Source organism: Phalangium opilio, unplaced genomic scaffold, assembly GCF_054372755.1.
Source record: "Phalangium opilio isolate 3A_F unplaced genomic scaffold, DU_Popi_V2 ptg000540l_1, whole genome shotgun sequence".
Lineage (NCBI taxonomy): Eukaryota > Metazoa > Arthropoda > Arachnida > Opiliones > Phalangiidae > Phalangium > Phalangium opilio.
Window position 1 is genome coordinate 260,430 of NW_028324244.1, and position 19,662 is coordinate 280,091.

A 19,662-nucleotide genomic window follows, 5' to 3' on the forward strand; every position below is an offset into this window, starting at 1 on the left:
TGTGACGTCAATGCCTAGGTAAAACGTCATGGGCATAGCTTTGACAGTTGGCGGCCATGTTTGGTACCGCTTAAGTCCTATGGGGAAAGAGCATGGGTGACGTCACACTAAGGCTTCTGAGATCTCAGTGGTGACGTCAGTGCCTAGGTAAAACGTCATGGGCATAGCTTTGACAGTTGGCGGCCATGTTTGGTACCGCTTAGGTTCTATGGGGAAAGAGCATGGGTGACGTCACACTAAGGCTTCTGAGATCTCAGTTGTGACGTCATTGCCTAGGTAAAACGTCATGGGCATAGCTTTGACAGTTGGCGGCCATGTTTGGTACCGCTTAAGTCCTATGGGCAAAGAGCATGGGTGACGTCACACTAAGGCTTCTGAGATAGCTCTATATTAGAAGGTACGGGGAGGTACTAATTTGAAGAAGTAGTTTTTGCAAACATGGACCGTCCTATTTTCAATTACCCGTCGGGTCCTCGGGTCTGCAAAATCCCCAAAATTTGCTTTTGGGTCCAATTCGGGTCTTACAGTCCAATTAAAAGCTAGATTTCAAAGCTGAGCCATTATCCCATAGTGTAATTCAATAAACAATATTAAATAATACCTTGTTACTAATTAAATTATTTAATTATGAAAGGCAGAAGAATTGAAACATGCGCGGTAACGTCATGAACTGGACCCTGGGGATTTTAAAATTGGGACTCGGGTACCCGTTCGGGTCCTAAAAAAAATATGTTTCGGGTATCGGGTGTGCGGGTACCCGACCACCCGAAGACGGGTACCCACACACCCCTTATAAAAATCAAAATTTAAGTAAGAGAACCACGAGAAGATAAAAATACGATTTATATATTTAAACGCTTCTTCAAAGCTATGTACAGTCGAGATTGTTGCGAAAATTATTAAAAAAAAAAAAAATACAACAACGACTTGGACAAAAATAACTTTTAACAAAAGATAGCTGTGTTTTTGGATTTTTAAAAATCATTATTTCAAAATGTCTTTTTCCATATGGACTTTGGTTTTTATGAATTGCGGAGAATTAAAATGATCTCGAAGACTGAAACTGCTTCTGCAGGCGTCTAAGTAACCTTAAGAGCTTTTAGTGAAACTAACCAATAAGGCTATTAGGAGGACGCTGATGGATATACTGGACCACGAAGCCGAATTGGGGCAATCATTTCCGTCCGAATACACGACAGAATCGCACTGGGCCACTTGAGAAAATTGCTTGGTGATTTTATGCACCATGGAATTGAAAAGTTGACTGGCTTCTTCCGGGCAACCGTCTTGAACCACCGTCTTCATACAGGTCATAGCCGTCCCAAAATGGCTGCGCGAATTGGAAATTATTACGTCATTCAAAGGCGCGAGTATTTACTGCCATCATAAGTTTATAAGTGATATGTTTTCCATAAGTATGACACTTTCTATACTTCGTAATGCTAGACTCTTACAGCTCGAGCTAGTTTAAGTAGAACGTCGGAAGCGAGAATTGCAGACTATATCTTCCATCTTTCTAATTAGTCTGCGTCATTAACCATTTGACAGCGCCTCACCAGGCGTCGCTTTACCTCTAATCTATGACCTACCTCACTCACTTCATGACAAGCTCCAGTTTCTAAGTTACCAGTGACAAACTTATGGATAGAACGTATCTTATGAACTTATGGTGCCATCAAGGGCGTATAGAAATAAGAGAAAGTAAAACGTCCGCTGGGATGGATGAAAGCTTTCCGCGGTGCCAACCAAGACTCCCCTTCTCCCTAAGGGAGCGTCTTTATTCGACCAATCAGCGCACACTCCTTCCATACGGCGTCACTTTCCGTTACTTTAAGGTATCTTACCAACAAGAACTGGAGAGATAATGATTTCTCTCCGGGTTCTGTTTTTGGAAGTCGTTGTGCCACATGGTGAACTTCATTGAACAGTGATGAACCTTATCGGCGACTTTATTGAAACAGTTCAAATGTTTGACGTAAACTAGACGAAATTAAATGCAAATTAAGCCTTAAAATCTACAAGGGTTAAATAATAATATTATCAAAAGTATATAGATATAAAAGCAAAAAGTACGCTTCATTAAGGGGGCCGTTCGGACCGTAGGACAAACGACGATCTTCCTCATAGAGCTTATCATAGCGGGTGGGTAAAAAAGGAGAGAGGGTCGGACAGCCCCTTTAACAATTCCTCGCCTTTGGTTGTAGACGACATGTAAACTGGGAAGCAAACTAACCTCCGCTCAACCGACTACAGGAACTAAACCAATCAGGGAAGAGCTTCTTGACGTCATGAGTTTTTAGAAACTAGTACATACGCAGAGGGGGTCGACACTATTCTGGTTGGTAAAGGAGGGCTACTCTTATTTAACGGCGTCAGCGAGTTTCAACGAAGGGTAATTTTTGCTTTTATTCTATACGCTTTTGATATTGTCTTACTTTTACGGGTGGCGGAATTATCCGTACAAAATTCTTGGACAAACTCTTGTACACCGCTCGTCAAATTGATGTAGAGGTTCCTGTGTTGTTCCGGTAGACACCGATCCACGAAGTTATTGATACAAGTTAAGGCTCGTTCTTGGTGACTGTTGTTAAGATCAGATACAAAATTAACTAAAATATTTACTCGGTCGCGTATTCAACCAACCGGCAAAGAGTTTTAAGTTCCTCTTCATTCTTTACGATGATTGGTCCATCTTCACTGCTGTATAAATTTTTCATTTCTCCGACACACTGTTCCACTTGCTCCGTGTTGCAATGTTGGTTTTGAGCCAAACAACCCTTCCAAACTATAAATAATTAATTTAAGAACAACGTAAGAAAAATTATAAATAAATTAATTAACGTCGCAAAGAAAAATTTATAACGAAAATACAATGTTATAATTTGGTTATCATTTGGGAATATATTTTATGGGGACTCGCGACATTCCGAGGGACAGAGAGAGAGAGAGAAAGAGAGATGTTGATGGCTGTCAGCTACTGTTGTGCAAGATAAACTTACATCCCTGGGGTATAGATTTCTAGGGATCTCGAGTGTCAATTAGCACGAAGGTCAAAGAAGGACGGACGTCAAGATATACGAACAAAAGGTCAAATGGAGAAAACTAAAGACGTTTTATTTCCCTCAGTATAGGAGAATGCATTTCTTACACTCTGAAATATTTCACTCGGTGTTTTGTCCGTTTAAAAAACGGTAAAATCGAAATTACCCAACTAAAACCATTAGTTTATAAGTATGACACTAACTATACTTCGCAATGCTAGAGACTTAACGGGGAAAGTTTAAATGGAAAAATAAGAGGAAAAAAGCCCTCGTCACGAACGCATCGCGGTACAATGACCCGAATTCATTACGAGACAAAGTCGCGCCCATAACCCAAACCTCTTCGAGAAGCTGAGACAAAAAAAATAAATAGAATAGGTTATCTATATTTAATTTGTAATCTAGGACAATCCGACGAACTTAGTGACATAATATTCGTCATCTTAAAATGCGAAAAAAAATTCCATGAAAAATGATATGTTTACTTCTTTATTTGTTTTCGTAGCAATTTGTAAAATTGCAATCAAAGTATTGTGTTTGGAAAAAGTCTAGTTAAAATTTTGTTCCGTTTGATGACGTAGTAAGGAGAAATTTTCTATCTAGATGTCGCTCACGTGACGCATGCCTGGTTAGTGTCGCCGCGTTAAGCCTATTTTATTCAGATTCGCGCGGCATTAGTAGACGTCGGGAGTCTCGGGCGCCTGCGCTTGGCTTTTCCGCGAGATGCCGTGAGGGACTTATCAAGGAGAAAAACGCGCCAAAAATCTCCGCAAATTTGCTTTTGTCCCCGAAATTTCAAGTTTTCAAAGTGTTTTTTCTGTGTTTTCCCTCATATTTAAATATTGATGAGTTTAAACTCTCAAAAGGTAAGGTTTTCCTTAGATTTTACATAATTTATAAACAACGTCGCTATTCCTTCAATCGAATTAAGGTTTAAAAGGGAATCGACGAGATCTGAATAAATTACGTACAAACAGCGCCGGGAAGTACTTTCACCAATCACCGATGGCTCCCTATCGCGCCCTTTTAAACTCCTTTTACGAGATACATTCATTATAAATTTGCTAAAATAACAAAATGGAAATTTAGGTCGCCGAGATGGTATACACTTTGGAGAGCGTGGTTGGTTTTAGATATTCTGAGTTTAACAAACAAACTATCCTTCTCTAGAGGAGATGTTGTTTCGAGATAGAACTTAGCATCGAAGAGAAATTAATGCGGGGCCTTTAGGCCTTTGCGGGCGTCGAATTCATAGATATATTAAAAGGGTAGATACACAATTCAATGGGAGGTCGACGCGGAAGGGGCAACGAGCAGACAGCCGCTATTTTCTGGGGGTAGCCGTATAAAACGCCATCTATCGGGAACTTTCGAAACTAAATTAAAGGATGAGCTTAGAGTAGTGGCACTCTATGTTAACCCCCTATAGGGCATAATAAGTCAAACCCTCGGAGATGCCATTACTCCATTTTATACGAGCTAAGAGCAGAAAAACGTATTTTATAAATTTTACACCTGTAAAATCTTTTAAAAAACACTTGGAACTTGTATTTCTACTTACTTTCGAGGAAATACCACCGTTTTCTGAAGGTAAGAGTCTTTTTTATACATTTATTAGTAATGAAAACATTTAAGGCGAGCTAAGCCTTGGTCTTGTAAAACACGGCAGGACGGCAGGTTAGTGATTAGCATCGTTTTCAAATTCAAAATCACTAATCTGCCGTGTTTTACAAGACCAAGGCTTAGCTCGCCTTAAATGTTTTCATTACTAATAAATGTATAAAAAAGACTCTTACCTTCAGAAAACGGTGGAATTTCCTCGAAATTAAGTAGAAATACAAGTTCCAAGTGTTTTTTAAAAGATTTTACAGGTGTAAAATTTATAAAATACGTTTTTCTGCTCTTAGCTCGTATAAAATGGAGTAATGGCATCTCCGAGGGTTTGACTTATTATGGCCTATAGGGGGTTAACATAGAGTGCCACTACTCTAAGCTCATCCCTTAATTTAGTTTCGAAAGTTCCCGATAGATGGCGTTTTATACGGCTACCCCCAGAAAATAGCGGCTGTCTGCTCGTTGCCCCTTCCGCGTTTTTTCGTTAAGCCTAAGCCAGCGAAGTGGATCTAGACCCTTTATAGTTTTACTATATCTATGGTCGAATTTCGCCGGCTCAATAAACGCCGTCCATATTTAGAGAGAATGTTGGTGAAAAGGTTTAGACAATACTTAGGATAGAATATTGGAAGAAATTTAGAAAAATAAGTTCTTTGACATCAAATTATAAATTAGGCTTAGATATATAAGTCTTTAATAATAATAATAATAATCTCGGCTTTATCTATGACGCCAAGACCGAGGCTTATTTACAGCGGGTAGGTCCCTTGACGTAATATTGGAGGCTAAGGGGGGAATATAGCTTTAGACAAATAAGCTTATTAAGATGTTGGTCCACAAAAAATACAACTTTGAATATAAGAAATTTCGCCTAGTAAGTAGCTTGAAATTGGAGAGGTCAATACAAGTTAGGCTATTTGACCTACATAGATCTTAATACGCTATTAATACCAAACAAAGACATTTTCCGAGGTAAGATAATATATAAGAAAATCAATTCCTCAAGGACTCTCTCTTCCGCTCTACGCGCATTTCTTTTGGGGGTGTGTGGGGGGGGGGAAATGGGGATGTCCCTCGAAGCTGGCTCATCACGAGATTGGAATTCATTCCGTAAGAGATTTTTAATTAAATCTGAGGAGGGCGAAACAATTAAAATAGCTCTCAAGGAGGACATTTCGGAATGTTTCTTCGACTCCCAGATGTTTACATGGAGTTTTTTTTTAACCTAAAATTGATAGGGAGAGGGTTTAAGACCTTTACCAAAACACGCGTTGTGCTCAAGAAACTACTCGTTAAAAATATTGATTTTAGGAAATATATCATAAGTTTATAACTGATGTGTTCCTACCATAAGTTTATAAGTGATATGTTCCTACCATAAGTTTATAACTGATGTGTTCCTACCATAAGTCTATAAGTGATATGTTCCTACCATAAGTTTATAACTGATGTGTTCCTACCATAAGTCTATAAGTGATATGTTCCTATCATAAGTTTATAAGTGATATCTTCCTACAATAAGTTTATAAGTGATATCTTCCTACAATAAGTTTATAAGTGATATCTTCCTACCATAAGTCTATAAGTGATATGTTCCTACCATAAGTCTATAAGTGATATGTTCCTATCATAAGTTTATAAGTGATATCTTCCTACAATAAGTTTATAAGTGATATCTTCCTACCATAAGTTTATAAGTGATATATTCCTACCATAAATTTATAAGTGATATCTTCCTACCATAAGTTTATAAGTGATATGTTCCTACCATAAGTTATAAGTGATATGTTCCTACCATAAGTTTATAAGTGATTTGTTCCTACCATAAGTTTATAAGTGATTTGTTCCTACCATAAGTTTATAAGTGATATCTTCCTACCATAAGTTTATAAGTGATATATTCCTACCATAAGTTTATAAGTGATATGTTCCTACCATAAGTTTATAAGTGATATGTTCCTACCATAAGTATGACACCTTCCTATACTTCGTAATGCTACTGAGAGACTTACAGCTCGAGCTATAGTTCTTGCAGAACGACAAGCGAGAATTGAAGTCCTACACTCGGTGGTTAATTAATTTTGCGGGACTTCCATCTAGGTCCTATTTAGTCCGCGTTACTAAGCCTTTGAAAGCGCCAAAACCAGGCGCCTTCGCTTCACCTCGAATCTAAATAGACTTCGTGACAAGCTCCAGTTTGTAACCAGTGACAAACTTACGGAAGACATCTAATGAACTTATGATAATGCTAAGACATAATTATTTATATTATTATTAATTATTTTAAATGGCCGTACTTTGGTCAATCGAGCGCGGAAAAGTGAAATAAATAAGATTGAATCTCTCAAGGTTAAACTTAATGGAGAATAAATTAATTAGCGGAAATCAATTTCGATTGAAACGGAATCGAGATGAGATAATTTTTTTAATAACTAGACGGGATATAGCGATTTACTTAATTTTAATATATGAAATTAGATGTAAAGTTAAGTTAAGTTAAATATGATCGTTAAAATTGTTTGTGTACACCGTCCTGTTTGGAAATTCGAAACATATTTAATATTCAGAAACTATGTACGCATTTCCTCAAGCCTATACTAAATAGGGTCTTGGCTAAAAAAAAACCCGTAAATTTCGCAACTACCTCCTCACGTTTAAAAGTAATTAATCATATTTCAAACACCCGACCTTCGAGATATAAAAATACATTTAAATTACGTAATGTATAAACTTAAGGAAATTTGTTTGGAGGATCGTAACTCCAGTTTAAACTGTATCTTACACTTAAATCCCTTTGACCTATAATGGTCAAGATGGTTCAAGTTTCTAACGAGACTAAAAATGTGTCTCTACCTCAATTAGGGACCAAGATAAACACCATTCAATTTAAAACGGACCACCAATTTATGTTTGAATAGAAAATTCAGGGTTCATACAACTTTTGGAAAACAAATTTTCCTGAGATTTCCAGGTTTTCCCCATATACTTCCCTGAGTTTTCCAGGTTTTTCCCGTATATTAAGTATCCTATGGAGCAAATGTTAACGAAGGAGGGGGGCAAATAGGACTATTACATAATCAGAGGACATCCCCGTATCTCTAATATAACCACAGTTATGAGCCTCCAAAGTATAGTCTGATCTTAATCCTATGGAGGGGGCTATGTTTATGAACATTTAGCTTAATTACTCGGCCCCTGTTTGACGCAAATTTCCCTTATTTCCCTGAATTTTACTAAAAATTCTAAATTTCCCCGAAGTTTTCCCTGAGGTTTTTGTCAACTATTTATTTCCCTGATTTTTCCAGGTTTTCCAGGTTTGTATGAACCCTGGGTGTTAAGAGACTGATTATACATTTTAGATATAAAATTTTCGGCTATAACATTAAAATATAACTTTTATATAAACAATTAAGTGGAATTTGAAAAGGAAGGGCTCAAAATTAAACCTTGAAAAATTTACCAAGCCAAAACAATATAGAAGTATTTAAACGGGATATCTCGTTATGGTCTGCGGGGTCCGGCGTTGTAACAACGCGTTACAATCATGTCCTAGAATTGGTTAAAAGAATAGGCAAAGAGGGGGAAAAGTCAGGTGATGCGAAACCGCCTATTTAAAAATGGATTCTGTCTTTTCAAAAATTTGATAGCGCGCATCCCTTTTAGAAATCATTTCCTTTTAAAGTTTTAAAGGTCAGTTTTAAACCTTTCTCGGTTAGATTTGAAGGAATTTGGCCCACTTTTTCGCGTTTATTATAATAATAATAAAAACAAATTTTGACCTATACGCTATAAATAACGATAACAAATGCAGGGTTCATACAACTTTTGGAAAACAAATTTCCCTGAGATTTCCAGGTTTTTCCCGTATATGGAGTATCCTACGGAGCAAATGTTAACGAAGGAGGGGGGGTGGCACGAGCCTAAAACGTATAGTGTAATGTTAATGCTATGGTGTATGGAGGGTATGTTTATGAACATTTTGCTTAATTACTCGGCCCCTGTTTGACACAAATTTCCCCGATTTCCCTGAATTTTACTAAAAATTCTAAATTTCCCTGAATTTTCCAATTTTCCCAGAGGTTTTTGTCAACTATTTATTTCCCTGATTTTTCCAACTTTTCACGGTTTTCCAGGTTTGTATGAACCCTGAAATTATTTTCATTCAGAAATCCGTAAACAGCTAGCCGACATAATTTGGGCTTTCAAGCAACCGCTTTTAAACTTTTAATTAAGTTATAATACTAAATTAAGCTAATGAGAATTTAGTAATTAACCCTTCCGTTAAATTTGGGGGTTTTCTAGGGAAACGGGAGAACGTTTATATTGTTTTACATACGTAAATTAGATATCCAAAAATGAGACTTTCAACATAAGTTAGGCCCTCCCTGGAGAGGAGATAATTTTGCTTTAAAATCACGTATTAAATGAAGCGAATATTCAAATTTCACAGCGTGAGCGGGATGATATAACACTCTTAGTTTAAATATAGAAGCAAAAGTTTTAATACTTGGAAGTCATTTAAGTATGGGAAATGCAATAAAAATGCTAATTTTAGATTTTGAAACTTAAAATTTCCTATAAAATTAACTATATTTTTATTCCTTATAAATGAATTATAATATAATTATAATTTTTCTCAAAAAATTAAATAAAACCAATAACAAAAAAGACTTGACCTTAATGAAGGAAACTTAAGATAACCCCTAACAATATCAACAAAGTTATGGAAAATCTTTTAAAAACTAAGTTGAAAACTATTTTGGCACACTATTAGCGCACGGTCACTAACTGAAATTGACCCTATCTCTCCCTCTCTCTCTCTCTTAACTTTGACCTTTGACAAACAAAGACAGTGTACTCTCTCTCTCATTATCGACGTATCCATTCCAATATATTTCTAAAAATAACATAATCCAAAGATAAAAGATAATAGAGATAACTCACGGAACAGTAATACCAAGATGAAAGAGCTTATCCTGGCACTCATCATGATTGAATAAAATTCAAGTCAGGAAGAAATTAAACTTGGAACCGTAATCACACTCGCGTATTTATAGCGATTTTTATAATTATTTTAAACGACTAAATACTAGGAACACTTCTTGAGTAATATCAACATAGATAACGGGTGAGTTTCGGGGAAAAAGCGCCGAGTGCGTTTACCGTTCGAACCGACTGTCTCCTTGGGTAACCTAAAGCACTCTGAGCTTGGAGTCTCTCGCTCGAGTTAGTGTCTGGCCGATCACGATTGCCGAACCAGCTTGTTACTAGAAATTCGGTCCATTGTGTTGGGCGGGAAAAACCGACGCGCCAATTCGTAACGGTTTAGTGGCGAGCAGCAACGGTGGATGGGCCTTTCTTAATAGCAAAATCAAGGATTCGCTCAGTTCGCAATCGGTTACGGCGTCATCTACATTCGAAATTAACTAGAACGGACGGTCGAGATGATTAATTTCGGAACGGTCACTCGATACCGAGAGGTGAATTAACTCGAAATTGCTTTAAAAGGGTGCCTTATATTTCACGTACAGCCATTTTAATAATGAGAACACGCTCAAATCTGGGGAACCAGAATTCGACAGACGAAAAATTCATTATTATTTAGGCCTAGTAACTCCATAAGTTTATAAGTGATATGTTCCGTAAGTATGACACTACTTATACAAGTTCGTAATGCTGGAGGCTTACAGCTCGAGCTAATTCGAGAACGACGGAAGCGAGAATTCACCTTATTCCCTATCGCCGGAAGTTAGGCTTACCTCGGGATTCATGGAGGGGAGTAACGGGAAGAAATTCGTCTGTCGTCTGCTACAGTACATATTTTTGACCGTTGTAGCAGACGACAGACTAATTTCTTCCCGTTACTCCCCTCCATGAATCCCGAGACAAGCCTAACTTCCGGTGATAGGGAATAAGGTGGATTGCAGACTACACTCGCTTAGTTTTGCTAGACTTCCATCTAGTCCTATTTAGTCCGCGTTACTAAGCCTTTGAAACCAAGCATCTTCGCTTTACCTCGAATCTATGACCTACCTCACTTCATGACAAGCTCCAGTTTCTAAGTTACCAGTGACAAACTTATTGAACATATATCTTACGAACTTATGGTAACTCTTAATGAAGTAAATCACCCTAAAAATAAATTTGGATTCTTGTATTTGATAGAAATAATTTTTTTACATCTTCGGGTTAATCTATTCGGGAAAAAAATACGTTACGTTTAATAAGAAATAAATATAATTATTGATGCGTTCAAAAACGGATACCAAAATTAAATTAGTATTTTTTATAACGGACCTACTTGAAAACTTAATGAAAAACGAAAATTCGGTGGCTAGTTACAAAGTTAATGGTACGAGGTTTTATATAAGTGAAAAAGCGTAAATATTTTTCAAGTTTTTTTTTAGTATTATTATTGTTAGGGTTGATTTGTTAGATTAATTAAGTTTATTCTTCATCACCTATTTTTTTTTTTTTTTACATTTTATATTTGGGTCATTAATTTTTAAGGTGTTTGAAAACTAGGCTTATAGGAACCCGCTCGCTTGTTATAACGTCAGAATTAGGCCCTTCAAAACCTAGTTAGGCTTAACGAACACACCATTTTTCAACCAAACTCAACTCAAGAGCGTTTCCAACTTTTATTTTTTTTGGTTCTTTGAAAAGCGTAGTCCCACGTTCCATTTCTAACTAATTAACTTGAAAAAAATATATATTTTCGTCGAAGTTTGCCAAGTGACAAAATAGTTTGGAGCTAGGGAAGAGCATCCTGTACTTAATGGGTATAGAACCATGCCATGGGTGGATAAAGGGTCAAAGGTGAAATTTGCGAGAGCCAAAATGCTGGGCGCTAATCCTAGTTAGGAAACAATCTTTTAAAGATCTAATTAAGTATTCTGATGGCGTATTGTTGATTTGGCCCATTATTTACTATTTGATACCCTGGTTTAAAATCCCCTAAAGGATTACTGACGCGTATCTAACCCTTAAGGATGATGAATAGAAACGAGGATAAAATACTAATTATTAAACGAACTAATTAAATCAGGGTTGCCACAGTACCTGGAAATCCTGGAAAAGTCAGGGAATTTAAAAATGGGCCAAAAAGGTCAGGGAATTTCAAAAGTTTCATTTAAGTCAGGGAATTTGATTTTAGTGGGTAAAATTTCTGGGGATAAGTCTTTATTGAAAGAGTAATGAAAGTTTCTCCTCATCCTCTCTTAACACAGAAAACTCTAGAGCAATCCTTAAAAATGCAATCTAGAATTGTTTTTATAAAGTAAATGCCTTTAAAAATTTTATTTTCTGTTATTTATAGTTAAAATGTTTCTTATTCATTTTGGTGCAACAAATACATTGGAAAACTTAATGTAGATCGAGTTTATTTAATTATAAGCACTTAAAACGTGCTGTAAACACTTTCGGCCTAAAAGGTCAGGGAAAATCTCAGAAAAAGGTAAGGGAAAACCTGGAAAAGTCAGTGAATTTAGTTCTGAAAATTCCGTGGCAACCCTATAAACTATCGTCATTCTTCGCGAAAGACAAGTGAAAGTTAGGACGTTTCTGCTTGGAAGATAGAGATCGTTGGAAAATTTATATTTTTAACAAATTGATTAAATCAGAAGTAAGATGAGACTAGAAGTATCGAGGTAACCAAATTCTTCACTTGGCGAAAGTGAATATTCTTGATAACACACCAAGTCACCAACGGTTGGCCCTCTGGTAGCGGTTTCTGAGTTTTCCCTCCAAAACGTGAGAGGCTCGTGGCTAGATTCAAGCACCCGCGTCCGTGTTCTCGGCTTTAGGTTGAGGGGAAGGGGGTAAGAAATATTTTTTGGAACTCGACCAATTTTTTTCTCTCTAGTGTAGGCGCGATGGAAGCGGCATAAAATCCTCAAATTTGTTCAATGCTAGAGCTCTTTACTTCTAGTCTCATCTTACTTCTGATTAAATCAATAAAATTCTGATCAAAGATGAATATTTATGTTAGAAACGAATGAAACGCGTGTATTAATATTCAATAAACATCGAAGTCAATGTTTCAAACTTGATAAACAACTCCAGATGCTGCTGGTTTTATTGGAGAACGGAATTTACGTTTCCATAAACATCTTTAAATCAACGGGGGAATTTCTTTTTAAATGGTTCGAGGGCTTTACGCATCACACTTTCTAATTTAAGAAAGACGTTAGGAATCGAACTTTCAAAAAAGGCCCGAAGGCTTTAAGCTCGCTGCAATATATTAAACCCCCAGATAGTTTCATCAGAGAAACTGAAAGTGGAATAGAAGTTAGAAGATCTTGCATAGGTTATCCTTGGGTGGAATTCCGGGCCGTGCCTCTCTAATTTGCTATTCCAACGCTATACTTTCTCTGGTTTCGAAACTTTGCTGTGGTTTCTATAAACAGAGACTCATTAACATAAATTATTACTATAAATTTATGGGTAATGGAAAACTCTATACTTTGAGATTATGTAACGGAGATATTTACGTTTAAGACCTTAAAAGCTAAAAATAAATAACTTAATCGAAATTTACTTCAAGACATTGTCTCGAATTTCGCCGATGCCAGGTCTAGCTTCTCTAAATTATACGGATCAGATTAAACTAAACATTTCTATCTATTTAAAGTAAAACATCAACTCGGCATTTTCAGTTTTTAAAAACAAACCTTGAGTATCAAAGATTTTTCGGCCGACTCGTTTTTGAGTGAAGTTTCTAAATTAAATAATAATAAACGTTATATATGACTTAAAGGTACACTTTAGTGGGGGTTTTTTTATTTAATATTCGCGTCTTTGACTATGTTATTCTTGGCTTGATCATAAGACGAGATATTTCAAGAGCCGAAAGGTCTATAGGAAGCCGAGCAGTGTCGGGCTGGAAAGATTTTGAAGGGCCAAATCTCTAAATATTTAAACAGTCTAATATTCGGCCCGGGAGATAGGCTTAGTGACAGACTAATAAAATACTAATAAAAATAAAGTTGAACTTGAAAGATTTCTTAACAGCCTAGTAAAAGTTTTAAGAGAAATTGTAGTGTTGGTTTGAGACGAGTAAGCTTTAAATTTCAAGTTTAAAAATTAAGCCTCAATTTGAAATGAAAATTGAGTAGACCTAGCTAGATTTTCTTGGTCCCAAAATTGAAAGATCTTAAGTCTACGACGCGAGACAATTCCCGGAATTCCGTAATATTTAAAAAGGCCCAAAAACGAAATGAGTAGGCGTTTAAGACGACTTTTGTAAAGACGAGATTTTAAGTTTCTTTAGACAACCCTTTAATAATATTATCATCCACTTGAAAAATAAATAAGCCTAACTGGCATCTCTAAGCCTTGGCAATTTAAACCAATTTGCGTACGAATATATTCAAATCCCGGAGGCTGACCCCATCAGCCTATAACGGATCTAATTATATTATTTTTATAGATTGGATACTTTTAGCCCCTCTATACTTTTTTTCTCAAAAGTTTAGAAAATTTGAAACAATTTCTTTTTTATATCGACCGAGGAAAAAATTCCACACGTTATAGACAGGGTTATATAGTATTTGAGGGTCTAGGTTTGATCCCAAAAGACACTAGGTTTTGCGATAGGATATTTGGGAGAAAGCGAGCCGCTAATATACTACAACGCAAAAAGAATATTGACGCCCGTTTGACCCAAAAAAAGAAAATATTTAAGGTTTTCTCGCAATTCTTTTCCTTCAGTCAAAAATACTTTAAAGTGGGAGTTTCAAAAAGAATTCACGGGCAGTATCAAGGGGTCACTTAATCTGCACCAGGGATAGATTTAATTTTAGAAGTAGGAATGGAGATGTACGGTTAGTATTTATTTCAGTCCGACTCATAGACCGCCCAGTATAGAGCCCCTCCCTCCAACACGTAACGAAAAGTTTAAATTATCGTATTGGCTCACTTAAACTACGTTTTGATGACGTTGCTGACGGAGACGGAGAAATTAAAAATACGTAATTCCATTTTTACCTCTGTCGCTATGACCCTCCCGCCCCTTCTTTCATACCCCTCCCCCCGGTCCCGTAGAAAGGGGGTCCGGGACTTTGACGCGCGCCCAGATTACTCTGTTCTCCATTCCTACTTCTAAAATTAAATCTATCCCTGATCGGCACTTATTCCGCACACACTCTCTCTCTCTAATCACGTGGCATTATCATTTCTTAAAGGGCGCCAAAATTCAAAACAATTAGTCTTAAGGAATACTATATCCATGTTCATACGCGAAAAACCAATTTTGGCAGAGAATTTGGTACCCAAATTTCACCCCTTAACCCTTATTTACCAAGAAAAAAACTAAAACTAAAACAAAGAGAACACGAGCTCTTAAATCTAGGAAGTTGTATATCTAATAGCTTTTTGTAAGAAATTGAGGCCTCGCGGAATTATATTGAGAGGGAAATCATTTTAACTGTCTTCTAGTATACGACCTATATTTGAAGTTATACCAAGGAACCATGAAAGCAAGTCAGCCCACTACCCGTCAGTCTGAAGGTCAATCACCTTGTATGCTACGCCAAATAAATTTTAAAACACGATATACATCCGCGTTTAGGGTTACACCGTGTTTTGTAATGTTTATCAATGAAGAAAAGTTATCATAATATACACAGTTTAAACATACATAAGTTTATAAGTGATATGTTCCTACCATAAGTATGACACTACCTAGAAGTTCGTAATGCTTCTGAGAGACTTACAGCTCGAGCTATAGTTCTAGTAGAACGACAAGCGAGAATTGAAGTACCACACTCGGTGGTTAGTTTTGCAGGAATTCCATCTTTTTATTTAGTCTACAATACTAAGCCTTTGACAGCGCCAAAACCAGGCGTCTTCGCTTTACCTTGAATCTATGACCTACCTACCTCACTTCATGGCAAGCCCCAGTTTCTAAGTTACCAGTGACAAACGTATTTAACATATCTTATAAACTTATGGATGACTTAGACTAAATAATTATATCGCTAAGATGTAAACATTACTGGAGTTCAAAAATTATTGAAATATCATATCACAATATACAGGGTGTTTGTGAAAAGTCCATCAATAATGAAAGGGCGTATTTATTGGGCCATTTTGAGTCGAAAATGTTCTATGACATTTTGCCGTCCGAGCCACGGTTTTCGAGTTATGATTTGAATATTTTAGGGATGACCCCTTCATTAAATTAGCGCTGTCTTTCAATTTCTTAATTAAATTTAAGGGGTCATCCGTAAATTACTCCAATCATAACTTGAAAACAGTGGCCCGAACGGAAAAATGTCATAGAACATTTTCGACTCAAAATGGCCCAATAAATACGCCCTTTCATTATTGATGGACCTTTCACAAACACCCTGTATACATTATGATATAGCGGTTCTTGGAATTGTTTTGCTGGTGTAGGGAAAGTCATTTAGGGAAAAACTGCGTCGCAAATAAAATCGAATTATTAAATTCCATTAGGCGTTTTCTGTTTCGTATAGGTGCCTCTTAATTTTAGGTTTAAATTTAGTATCGTTAGAGAATTGCAAATAAAAAACGTGTAACCTAAATACATCATGGTCAAGACCGAATAGCCTGAAGTGAAAAAAATAAAATAAAATAAAATAAAAACCAGGAAAAAAAATATGGTATTTTGATTTCTAAATTATATATACTAATTAAGATAAAAAAATTACTGATCTTTCTTTCCTTCAAATGTTTATTTAGATTGGAATTTTAAGCTTAGGGGTGAAAAATATTTGGAATTTATTTTATTTATGTTTCAGAAAGCTTTTCTCTCTCTCTCTCTCTCTCTCTCTCTCTCTCTCTCTCTCTCTCTCTCTCTCTCTCTCTCTCTCTCTCTCTCTCTCTCTCTCTCTCTCTCTCTCTCTCTCTCTCTCTCTCTCTCTCTCTCTCTCTCTCTCTCTCTCTCTCTCTCTCTCTCTCTCTCTCTCTCTCTCTCTCCCTCTCTCTCTCTCTCTCTCTCTCTCTCTGTCTCTAAGGGTGTGTTTCATAATGAATCTTATTCATTGAAGATTGAAACATTTTTTTTTTGGCTTTAACGTCCGGCCTTCCAAAACTTAATTTCAATTACGGGGGAAAATTGGGCACGGTTTACTAATAAAAAGCAGTTATCGGTTTTCAGCACTCGCTCGAAAACCAAAGCTAAAGGGTGCGATAAATTTGAAATTGAAAGCGTAGCGACGCGTTGCAACTATAAGAAATTCTTAGAAAATATATATATATATTGCGCCACGAGGAAATGGTTTTGGCGCGCTTTCCAAGATAAAATTAACCTCTACTCGGTGATAATAATTAACGCCAGGTTGAAGTTATTCTGACAAAACTTATAATGAATTGAAAAAAGGCAGCAAAAGTCTATAGATATAAAACGAAAAGTACACTTCATTAACAATAAACGCCTTTGGCTATATTGACGACATGTAAACTGTAAAGCAAACTACCCTCTTCTAAATTAACCACCTACAGGAACTAACGAATCAGGGAAGAGCTTCTTGACGTCATAGGTTTATTGAAAGTAGTATACATGATGCTGGCGATCCAAGCGTTCATTTTTGGTACTGAGCTAGCATCCGCTACTTTATGAGCCTATAGACCCAACCAACAAATAAACAAGTTGGCTTAGTCTAGTCTCCATCTAAGGGATAGGATCACGTGACTAACAAAGTTGACTGTAGTACCATCTGTCGTTTAGCGACGAAATTAAATCTCTTATTTTTCTGATTGGACAAGAGTCTGTCTCTTGGGCTAAAACAGGTTCTGCGCATGGCAAAATTATGCCTCAAAACTCGAGAACAAGATCTGAGCCGTTATAAAAATTCAAAAGATTTGTTGGTTGGGTCTATTCACGGCTTGTTCCGTGTGCCACGGTAACGATACGCGGAGAGGGGTCGACACTATTCTGGTTAGTAAAGCCTAAAGGAGGGCTTCTCATATTACACGGCGCCTGCAAGTTTAAACGAAGTTTACTTTTGGTTTTTACATATACTTTTGTAAGTAGTAGGTGTCGCCATACCTTCAAAAGCGATAATTTAGAATAAATAAATTTTAAATAGTGGGCGTTTTTATATTTTTGACGCGTATCCGGGTTTATATTATTATTAACTTTGTTGTTTGCCAAGAAAATAAACTTGTAACTGTATTTAGCTCGAGTCGCATCCCACAAAGCGTAAACTAAATAATGCCGCCGATGTGGGACCAATATCTGAGAAAATAAGCCCAGATGAAGTTATACCCTATTTATTTCAAAGGAAAATCCATTAAAACTTTGAAAAAGAGTTTCTATCTATAAAATACCCCAAAAAAACCTTTTATAAAAATACATATAGGTGGGCAAAGCCCTAGAAAAATTCGCTGACATTGCCAGATAAAAGAGACCCAGTCAGTCCAAAAAAGAAAAAACGAAATAAATAAATTGAAAACCCACCCAAAATTCCTAAGCCGATTTCCTGGGTATTCTTATTCTTCCCCTTCTTTGGTATCAGAAACTGACCTCTAGAAGTAAAAAGCTACCTTTCGCAAAGAGAATGTGTAATTAATTGCGTTACATTTTGGGCTTTATTGGGAAGTGTTTCGGGCGAAGCCTTTGCAATTAGCAGGGTTCATACAAACATGGAAAACCGGGAAAACCTGGAAAAATCAGGGAAATAAATAGTTGACAAAAACCTCAGGGAAAATTCAGGGAAATCAGGGAAATTTGCGTCAAACAGGGGCCGAGTAATTAAGCAAAATTTTCGTGAACATACCCTCTATAGGATTAACATTACACTATACTTTGGAGGCTCGTAACTCTGGTTCTACTAGAGATACGGGGATGTCCTTTGAGTATGTCATAGTCCAATTTGTCCCCCAGCCACCCATACTAAAAGCTTAGGGCTACGTCACAAACATGGCTATCTCGTTTGGCTAAACCCACCCTCTCACTCGTTTAGCTAACCCACCCTGTCGCACTCGTTTAGCTAACCCACCCTGTCGCACTCGTTTAGCTAACCCACCCTGTCGCACTCGTTTACCCTCTGGTTCTACTAGAGATACGGGGATGTCCTTTGAGTATGTTATAGTCCAATTTGTCCCCCATCCAACCATACTAAAAACTTAGGGCTACGACAAACAGGATCGGAGTAATTTAGCAAAACATAAACAAGCAACCCCCTTCATAGGAATAGCGTTACCCTAAACTTTAAAGGCCCGTAACTCTGGAAAATTCAGGGAAGTATGTGGGGAAAAACCTGGAAATCTCAGGGAAATTTGTTTTCCAAAAGTTGTATGAACCCTGAATTGGCTTTGGAAATTTCGTATGAACCCTGTTAAATTTTAGTATTTACTTCGAGTTATCTCTTTCCGATTGATCTCAGGTAGATAAAAATAAACTCCATCCAAACGGAATAATAAGAAATTCAAATTATTCAAAGCCCCCTTTCTTATTCTTAAACTTGTAAGAAAATCAAATTTCTTTTCGAGCTAGTAAAATTAGCTAGCTATATAGCATTTTTTCCAAAAAAAATTATATACACGAGTAAAGTAAAACTCGAACGATTTTTCCGTATCGATTTTTGGGACAGATTTCGATATAAAAATCGAGGGAAACTTACATAAACCAGACGAAGGGAGCAACGACAACGCATTTCCAATGTCCGGTGGTAATCAGTCCCTGTTTTCGCAATCCCCACGTATAGTTTCTACCTAGGGCCCGCCCGCGCTCTAGAATGAATCACCACTCTTCAAACTCCCTATATTTTCAGGGATTTGTTAACTAGAAAGAACATTGATGGACTAGAAAAGCTCTAATCTCTTATCCCAGGTTAACGCTAATAGCGTCTCCTTTGTAAATTGTGCCAGTCCCCGATTTCAATATACCGTTCCTGAATTGGCATACGGTGAAAAGAACCCTTAGGGGATATTGTTGGGGTCTGAATTCGCCCAGGGGAAGATGATTTGTAGAATAGAGGGGGTGATAGGCCTCGCTCTCTTATAGATTTTAAGTCACTATTTCCCGTATTTTTCTCCC

At 36.9% G+C, this 19,662-nt stretch overlaps 1 protein-coding gene across 2 annotated transcripts; it reads right to left on the bottom strand.

Moving 5' to 3' along the window:
* Positions 1 to 826: 826 nt before the first annotated feature.
* Positions 827 to 19,374, bottom strand: LOC149588516 (uncharacterized). 2 transcript variants are annotated; one of them, XM_089862480.1, is made up of 5 exons: positions 19,247 to 19,374; positions 2,644 to 2,785; positions 2,436 to 2,581; positions 1,845 to 1,980; positions 827 to 1,330 (listed from the first exon to the last, which is right to left on the bottom strand). In XM_089862480.1, the coding sequence occupies exons 2-5, from the start codon at positions 2,715 to 2,717 to the stop codon at positions 1,090 to 1,092; spliced, it is 597 nt and encodes a 198-aa protein (XP_089718606.1). In that variant the 5' UTR covers positions 2,718 to 2,785; positions 19,247 to 19,374; the 3' UTR covers positions 827 to 1,089. The 2 variants fall into 2 exon arrangements, with proteins under 2 accessions (XP_089718606.1, XP_089718605.1); XM_089862479.1 differs by lacking the exon at positions 19,247 to 19,374 and adding an exon at positions 9,600 to 9,905.
* Between the last annotated feature and the right edge of the window lie 288 nt (positions 19,375 to 19,662).